General features: G+C 32.6%; 1 protein-coding gene across 2 annotated transcripts; it reads right to left on the reverse strand.

Moving 5' to 3' along the window:
- Positions 1-3,044: 3,044 nt before the first annotated feature.
- LOC125203626 (Cyclophilin-like peptidyl-prolyl cis-trans isomerase family protein) lies at positions 3,045-7,859 on the reverse strand. 2 transcript variants are annotated; one of them, XR_007173406.2, is made up of 10 exons: positions 7,661-7,859; positions 6,767-6,880; positions 6,536-6,684; positions 6,081-6,153; positions 5,893-5,982; positions 5,328-5,367; positions 4,602-4,684; positions 4,451-4,514; positions 3,609-3,673; positions 3,045-3,404 (listed from the first exon to the last, which is right to left on the reverse strand). XR_007173406.2 is itself a non-coding variant. In XM_048102013.2 (8 exons), the coding sequence occupies exons 1-8, from the start codon at positions 7,778-7,780 to the stop codon at positions 4,494-4,496; spliced, it is 690 nt and encodes a 229-aa protein (XP_047957970.1). In that variant the 5' UTR covers positions 7,781-7,859; the 3' UTR covers positions 4,271-4,493. The 2 variants fall into 2 exon arrangements, 1 of the variants encoding a protein (XP_047957970.1); XM_048102013.2 differs by lacking the exons at positions 3,045-3,404; positions 3,609-3,673 and having other exon boundaries at positions 4,271-4,514.
- Positions 7,860-9,561: the final 1,702 nt, after the last annotated feature.

The following is a 9,561-nucleotide window of genomic DNA, read 5'->3' on the forward strand; positions in this document are numbered from 1 at the left end:
AAATCTAAACATTTTATATATGATATAATTGAGTATAAGAAAAATTTATACACACTTATTTTCTTATGTAGAACGCCACAAAAATTATTTGCCAATCAGTTTAATTTCTTGGCGCTAAATGCATACAAACAACTGGCACAGTTGGTGGTTTTTGGCGTACTTATATTATAAGTAACAAGTAGTCTTAATTATTCAATATAATTGTAATTGTACAGAGAAAAACCATGCAATACAGTACGGCCACCATGCACATGATCTAGTTGCCCAAAGATACCTCTCAGCAAATCTCTTGTTAATATATTCAACTCACATCTAAGTACGGAAAGTTAGGCCAACTTGCACTCTTCACAAGGTATATAAGATTATTCCATATATAATTATAACTACTCCATCCCCAAAAAGTACGACACATATTTTAATGCATAATATATTGGAAAAGTAAGAGAGAGGTGGAAAGAAAAAGTTTTTAAAGTATTGTTAATGGAGAATGATCAGTCTCACCTCATTAGAGAGAAAGAAGTTTCTAAAATTAGAAAATTCATACTTTTCTAAGACGGACTAAAAAGGAAATACTAGTTCATACTTTTCAGGGACAGAGAGAGTATCTTTTTTCTAAAAATATAGTACTATCACATTATATATGTATAATAAGATAGGTGGATTAGTAGTTTCGACTTACAACTTAGTATCGAGATAATGTCACGCATGATTAACTAGTCTTAATTACCTTATTTTTTCCGTTTGCGGTGCTCTTTGCCTACTGTATTCTTGCAACCTTTTGTGATCTCTTGGTTCACATTTCTCGTCTCGTTTCCATATTTAATTTGTAGTAATCCTATTTTTACATACAAAAGTATAATTCTGTTAATAATGTTTATAAAGTTTAACGCCGCCCTAATTAATTATGGATGAGAGTATCATATATACTCCAATTTTTTGTTATCTAAGTTTCATGAATAGACGTGACCACATAGGGGACAGAGATGTATGTAGGACAATTGAGCGATGGGGGGCACTGGGCCCTAAAATTTTAGAAAAATATTTGGGTGGTTATTTTTCTACTTTCACTAGCATATAGTAGTAAATTCCAAACTTTTACTAGGAAAATTTCTCTTTTTACAACCCATGTTGAACAATATAGAAAATGCTGGTCTGATATAAATTTGGAGTAAGGGTGACTACATGAAATTTAATTTAATCTGGACGCACAATTAATTACTTATGCATGTGAAAATTGACTTACAATCTTTTGGTGCTATTAGTTAGCTTAACATGTAACGTGGCTTGCGAAAGAATTTCATGCATGTCTTATGACATGTAAAGCAGCTCCAGCCTCCAAGCATTCAGGATTAGTGCGTCCAGGGACGGATCTATATAAGACCCACAAGGGCAAATGCCCCACCTTAAAAAAAAAATCATTTATGGAGTACTATTTTGATCATAATTTTAAAATTTTGGAAATATCTCTTATATTTACGCCTTCTGTAATCCTTAAAATATCTTCATGTGTATTTTTTCCCCATCAATATAGAATTTCTTGCTCCGTCCCTGAGTGCGTCTATAATGACGTATCTAGGAAACAGAAGTTCTGGGGTCGAAACTCACCCACCTAAGGAGGTCGTTGATTCGCCAGTGTCGTATGTTGCTCTTTGATCAGAGAAAATGATTTTTCCTTTCGTGTGTCAAAAGTAAACGTTTTTTGCTATTTTTCTATTGATTGATTTGGAGATCTTGAGTCATTATTAAAAGAAGGATTGCGTGAGGTTGAGCCATTCATTAATGAAGCCAATGCAAAGATTATCTTTAAAGTTTCTATGAAAACAAGTTTGTACAATATTTTGATCCGTATTAAAAAGATAAGACTACATTGGCACACACAAAGGATATATCGGACTAGTTTTTCGGGCAAATGGTTGATTTTGTCTCATCGTTTGTGACGTTTACCCAAAATTGTATCTCCGTTTATCATTTACTACCCATTATTTCATTTTTGGGAATAAATTATCCTTTGAAAAAAATTTGGCGATCGAAATATCGACGTGACATCCAAAATCACACGTCGATTGAGTAATCGATGTAAGCATAATTTTGGGTAATCAGCGTGTGATTTGGATAATCGACTTAGAATTTCAACTGTCACCTCGATATTCCAATCTTCGAAATTTTTTACAGGATATTTTATTCCCAAAAATAAAAAAGATGGGTTCTAAATGTTAATTACTTAAACGGTTTAAACGGTGAGACCATATGGGAAAAGATAAACGTACATAATTGTACATGTACATAATATTTTAAAAAAATTTAGATTTAAGTGAATTTAATTAAAAATTAATTTTGTTATTTATTGTAATATATGTAGCAATAACAAAGAAGTGATATAGAAATTTTATGTCGAATCGTAGCATGATTTCGACTATGATTTGAATTAATATACAATATTTAGTAGAAAATATATATTTTATTAAATATACAAATATTTAAGTATAAATTTTAAATCTTTCTTGAAGTGTTGCAAAATGATTAGTATGAAATTTATTTTAAATCAACTAATGTTTATAAAATGATTTTCAATGTAAAATGTTTAAAAAAGTTCGGTTATGTACGTACGTATACGTACGTTTATCACTACTCTTTTTTAATTTAGAAAAGACCCATATTTCATTTCTCTCATGTGTCCCAGATAATGCCATCCAATTTTATTGTTAGAGATTCGTGGAACGATGAAAAACTACCTTACCTAACCTAACATGCCCTTATTTAATGTTTGCAGGAATCTAGCGGCTGCTTCCATTTATGACACTGGAAGTATGCAACAAATTTCTAATAATAATTTCTTTTTTGGGAGAAAGAAAGAAAGAAAACATCATACGTTTCCATGACATATATTTTGCGTTGATATTCTTCAGTGTCAATTTAAGGGGTCAGTCTACTTTCTAAATTTAAACTAGTTGAAGCAATTTAAACATCAGCAAAATCAAAATAAAGAAATGGTTGATTGTGTGATAGTGAAATGTTATGTAGGATTTGTCCAGCCGCACATGAAATGTTTCCTCCATCTAGAAGAAGACTCTTAACTCTTTTATAATCAACACTAAGCACACAATCATATATGTATAAATGCAGTATATATCACCATTCTTATCTAGATATACACACAGATCCGGCACAAAATGTCAACTTGAAAAAGTTTCAACATGCCATGGGCCCGGCCGCCGGTCATATCATGTTTAGTCGATTCAAATAAGTGTCGTCAAAGAGCTTGACAAGGCTACTCACAATGTTGGAGGTCTTCACCCACATATATTGCATTAATATCCTCCTATATAACAATATTTCCACCATTTTTTCTGCTTACAAAGGCTGACATAAGGCACACACCACAAACATTTACATTGTGGTCTTACCTATAGACAAGGTTAGAGATCAACACTTCAAAACCATAAAAATGTCTGTCACAGGCACGCACAGGCACACACACACAATGACACAAACACATGTTATCGAACAACTTGTGCTAACAGCGTGTAAAGAACTACTTCTACTGTGCAGAAATATATATATATATATATATATATATAAATATACATTTCATTTAAAGTCAGCCATACCTGGGGAAGGAGTGTGTGAACGAAACTAGCCGGCAGTGTCACGTTCTTGCGTTGCCGTATTGCTGCTGCTTTTTCATGTTCCATACAATTTGCAAACACAATATAGTCAATAGATCCAACAACCCATGTAGCTATTAACATAACTATAATCAACGTGGAAATATGGACCACCCTAGCAAAACCACCATCCCCAACTACCGCAGACAAAATTCACACAACGTACAGAGGGCAATGCCCCCAGAGTTAGTTATATCATGTGATGTGTTTTTTCCCTAACTTCTAGATACATTCTGCATCTGGAGCAGCCTCTTGTTTGACTGCATTAATGGATATGATGTTCTGTTGAACCAACCCAACTCAACTCAAATAAGAGGGCACCATTTTCTTCTTGGATCTCAATAAATAATAGCATGAGTTGCAGTTTATTTAAAATTCTATTGGAGACACAATATCCCCATTGTTTTATATGATAATATAAAGAATGAAAGACAAGTAACATCAAGAATAATAGTAATTATTTATTTATAATCATTATTATATTCACCTAGAGGGCCATTTCAAAATAAACAATCAGTGACCTTTTAGCCAACAACACATTTCAATGCTAGCACCGACGTCTGTATGAAGCACAATCATACAACAAATTATGCAATAGCAATCACTCAGAGAAAGGTATTACTGCATTTGCATAATAATTGTTAATAGTAGCATGTTAAGGGTAGTCATAGCTAATCGCATCTGATTCAGAGCAAGTTGTACAACATAATGCCGCTTCTTTTGGGAACAGAAGATATGACTTTGTAGATACAACAAAATGTGAAACAGAAAAAGAAAACACCTACTGCATGTAAGCCTCTTGAGGATGGCCCAACATTACTTGATATGTTATGGAAAACACTTCATTCTCTGCAATGTATATGGAAAATATCTCTAACATGAGTAAGCAATTTAACGTTCTTGAAAAGATAAGTGAAATTAAATCCAAATTTTCACCTGTTTTTCAATCTCTACAGCCGATGCCAGAATCCTCCTTTTCAATTCCAACCTATCGTCTTCACAACTTTCCGTCTCAGTATCTAAGCCAAATAAAGAAGGTTTAATTAACAAAATTAGTACTCCTACAAACTTTTGGGCAATTTTCAATTTTAACTAAAATAATTTAAATGGAATTTCAGGAATTTCTTTATTAAACCAAGAGAGGGCCCAATAGGTGATGGTGAGATTTTTCATTTTTCCATGTGAATTGCACCATGTTTGGGGTGCATGTGGTGTCAGGAGGCCAACGTAGAAGCTATAGACAACATAAATGAAACATGAATATAGGAGGCTATGCTTAAGGTCTTACCATTGGGGTTTGAGTTTTCATGTCAATTGTCAATTCGAGTCATTTGAAAAAATAAACTCAAGGAAGAAATGGGATGGAGAACAGGGAGTTAACAGCTGATGACTGTTCAGTAATGGCGAGGTTCAGGGTTTCCAGTGAGGATTTCGTGGCACTAAGTATCAATTTTCTAAAAGTTCATGCATAAATTTGCAAAAAAAATTACAGGCTTTTAGTTAAACTAACAAATTTATCTTATAATAATGGTATTTATTCTAATAAAGAAACAAAAAGTACTTTCCTTGATGTTGATTCCATTAGACACATATATTTAATCAAACTTCTCAGGAGGGAAAACATGAGCATGTGCACATGAGTAAAAATAGGTCACAACTTACCATAGTAGTACGTAGAGAAAATAGTGATACGCTCAGTTGGCTGGAAAAAGAAAAGGGAATAGATTACTTTGACAATCCAAATTACCACAATGTATAGATGAAGATGTGATAAGAAACATAATAAAGCCACAGACTTTGCAGTTAAAATATGTTTTACCGCAAAACATTCTGGGAACTGTGGAGTCAGCACATTAGGAAATATTTAAATGGAGAAGGAAAACATGGTTACAAGTGACTCTAGAACAAATAGACGGACATGTGACGCCTCTTCATAAAACCAAAGAAAGCAGATTGTACAGCTGGACACAATAGATATTCTGCCGGTAGACTGTAGTCGTTGTATTGCTATGAATGGAACATGAACGAGAACATCAACAGGAAAGTTCTACCATGCAAAAATTATCCAGTAGCATGCCAAGATATTGTACACATATTAAATATGCTTCAATAGAGAATTAAAAATCAAATTAAATGTCATATTTCCACGTAAATTAAAAAAATAAAAAATAAAAGTAATTATAAGAAAGGATAAACAACTCAAATTTAAGAGAACAATGAGTTATACCATTACAAAAATTCCTTCTTTCCGGGTAGGAACTTCCTCCATTTTGCTCAAGGTTTCATCACCCTTAGTAACTTTACCAAATATTGCATACTGAAGATACATTACAGTTAAAAACAGTCACTATTTTGAATGCAGTGTTCTAAAGACTATTCAGCTAGAAATATATGGGGAAGAGCATTCCAGCTTACCTGACCATCAAGATGAGGAGCATCTCCGAGGAGTATTGAGAATGATGACTGTGCACTGTCTGGATCCGAATATCTGTAATCAGAATAAAGAAGACGTTATAAAGATTATCCTGCATAAAAGCATTATTTTGTTTATATACTTTAATGCACTAATAGTCTATGAACAAAAAAACCATGATCAAAGCCGTTTGGCAGATAAACAAATTCTGGCTGTTACCAAATGACTGTACTTATCACATAGTATGAGCCAATGTATAAAACTTAGAGGTGACATGAAAATTATGAACAAAATCATGCAAGCGAATATGCAACATAACTAATCATTTATCTTGTCAAAGACAACTAGACTAAAAAGTACCATGAGAGATTCATGAAATTGTTAATTTACAATTTTTCAAGAAAGATGAGTATGAAAACTCAAAAACATATTATAAATCCAAAAGAGATGGAGTTACCTTCCCATAGAAAGAATACCTCTGACATGCTTCACGTCACTAAATTCACCAACAACAGTTTTCTCAGCTTCCAACCTCTGCACTTCATTCATTGGAGCAGTTCTTCCTCCACCAACATCAGCAACTTGGGCGACGAACCCCTTGTCTACCTGCACAATACATAATACAATTATACAAGTCCGCGCACAAATACACAATCCAGAGCTTCACATATTGTAGCTGTCCACAGACCCGGAAGAAATGGTTGGTGTTATAACCTCCCAATCGAACAAGCTTGAAAATGTGTTCAACTGTCTTTGGTGCAACACTGTGATAGAAACCAAACTCTATGTCCCCATAATTTGTCTGCATTTCAAACAGGGAAAAAATACAAATCATCTCTCTGATTCAATAACCAGTCTCATGACAGCTCCTTTATTTATTAATTTTGGAACCCCAACGAATTAGATAAACATGGAGCATTAGCAAATAACGCAAAAATCCCATACTGATATAGGCACATTGACTAATGTACAAAGTCATTTCAAAGATTTCTTGAGCTCTCTCATCTAAATTCTCATAGCATTCAAATCCTATCTCCGCAAATTTCCCCAATTTTGAAAGTGATTACAGAACATCTCTACACAAATACAGCAAATAAAAAACATCACAACGGGCGCAGTGCCACAAATGATTCAAAAAACAATTCAGATGCATCAAATGCACCCCACACCCCCCCTAAATAACCAATGCTTACAAAATCAAAACGAAACACAGAATTGAGTATCTATTCCCCAAAAAGTTCTAGACTCAAATCAGGTCAACACAACACATACCCCAAAAGAGACACTCCGGTGAAAGACCATGTTTTAGAATTTTGAACCAGTGAACCCAAAATTTCCGTGAACAGAAAATTGCACTCGATCCATACATATGCAGGGAAAATCAAAGACGAAAAACGACCAAATGCTCAATCAACAAGGAACAAAAAAATTATCAACGTTTAATCACCAATATGTCAACTCTCCAATTCACCTTCCACATTAAAATTAAGCAATCTCATTTTTACATATGATTAACTAAGAAATAAAACACTCAGATTTTCGAATCATCATCAGTGATACAACGAAAATCCACAAATTTAACCTGAAATACGACACGAGCCGATCCCAATTCAGGAACTGTAGCGATTGCAGTGATGGAACCGCGGAAGACGCCAATGCATACCATCGCGATGACGATCGAGATCATATGATTGCCGCTCATTTTTTCGTTGACGTTGGCGCTCTCTTCTGTGTGTTCGAGTTCCTCAGCCGGCAAATCCAAGTTCTCAGTTACAGTTTACAATGTACTACAGGTTAAGCATAGGGAACAACCATTGAATTTTTGCTCAAGCCCAATTGGGATTAATAAATGGGCCGCAAAGTTTAGAAGCCCAAATAGGTAGTTGCCCTTAAAGAATACATATTATTGGACTCAACTACTAAGAATAATCAATCATCTACGCGTGATGCATCTTATCAAAATTATTACTAATAAAGAAATATAAATAAATCAGTATTGTCTTGACTTTTCTCGTTGATTGAACATTAGTGGGATATTTGTGATATGTTTATTCTTAAATTTGTTGCATTTCAACATGTCTCATCATGTCATGGATGACTTTAAATAGAATAAATTTAACGTGGGACATTATAATAAATTATAAATGGGGCAAAAGTATTTTACTCTTGTTACATTTTTCTTAACCGTGTTTATATTTACATGCTAAAATATTAGCATTATACTGCATTAAAAATTATTGTTCACAACCCATTATTTTATTTGGCACAAGTGTGATATCATGGGGAAAAAGAAAAAGTGGACATTATTAATATTATAATTGCAATGATTAATAAAAAATTCTAAGACGAAATCGGATAAAAACTGGTGAAAGCTTTTCAATTAAACGGCTGGATGAGAGGATTGACTGCAAAAAGGAATGCAGCCTCATTTTACCTTTGATTAAAAATAATAGAAAAAGAGTTTTTTATCATGTGATATAAAATTAAGTTTATTTTATACTGTAGTATGAAAATTCTCAATTTCTTGTGCAAAAAACTTTTAGTCAAAATGACAAATACATTCAATAATCAAGCCTCTTGAATCCCTACTCTATAATAATTTTGAAGTAGCAAGCTGATCAAATTTTCAACTACTTTAATAGCTAGGCTTGTTGTGAATGAGCTTTCTGAACCAATAATTCTTATAAATAAATAGCTAGGCTTGTTGTGAATGAGCTTTCTAGCTAAATCAATAATTCTTAAATAATTTTTCATCGTTGATGAAAATTGAAAGCCAACACATAATTAATGAATGGATATAGCAGCAGTGATTTTCTCAATTTTATTAATATTCTATAGATGGACACTTAGGGGTCGATTGCAGATTGAATTAATAAATTTAAATATTATAACTAAATTTTAAAAATTGATTTTCTAAATTGTTCAAAAATATTAATTTTAGGACAAACAAAATCAAAATATTTTTTTAATATATTTTTGGAATTGCGTATTATAGGTTGGAGAATGATTAAATAATCAATGTAACATAAGGTGATAAAATAATCTTCATATAATTAGGTGTGAGTGTGAGCCCATAAAATAATCGTCACATCGGGTGTGTGCCAAATTATATTTATCATGAATCTAGTCATGTATAGCAATTTTTTTTGTCAAAAAAATTGTATACCAAATTTTTAAATAAATTGATAATTTTATCATTCATATCTTATCACTGAAATAAAAAAATCGTATAATCTCTAGTATTATTTATACTATCGAGATAACGTGCAAAAAAAATCTTTTTTAATACTCTTTCTGTTTCGTCACATAAAAATAGTCTTCTTTTTTTATTTTAGTCACATAAAAATAGTCTTCTTTTTTTATTTTAGTCAGTCGTACAAAATAAAAAAAAATTTGGCAAGTATTTTATCTATTATATGGTGGGTTTCATTTTTCACTAACAATAATTCAATCATTTTTTCTTTCTATATATCTCATACTTTA

Source organism: Salvia hispanica, chromosome 6, assembly GCF_029641045.1.
Source record: "Salvia hispanica isolate PSC_SH4W2 chromosome 6, Shi_PSC_v1, whole genome shotgun sequence".
In the NCBI taxonomy this organism is placed as follows: Eukaryota; Viridiplantae; Streptophyta; class Magnoliopsida; order Lamiales; family Lamiaceae; genus Salvia; species Salvia hispanica.

Excerpts from the sequence above, each read along its gene's own strand:
- LOC125203626 (XM_048102013.2), bottom strand. The coding sequence starts at position 7,780 with ATGAGCGGCAATCATATGATCTCGATCGTCATCGCGATGGTATGCATT. Across the intron at positions 5,983-6,080 it reads CTCCTCATCTTGATGGTCAG|TATGCAATATTTGGTAAAGT; the intron begins GTAAGCTGGAAT and ends ATGTATCTTCAG. Across the intron at positions 5,368-5,892 it reads AAGAAGGAATTTTTGTAATG|CCAACTGAGCGTATCACTAT; the intron begins GTATAACTCATT and ends TTCTTTTTCCAG.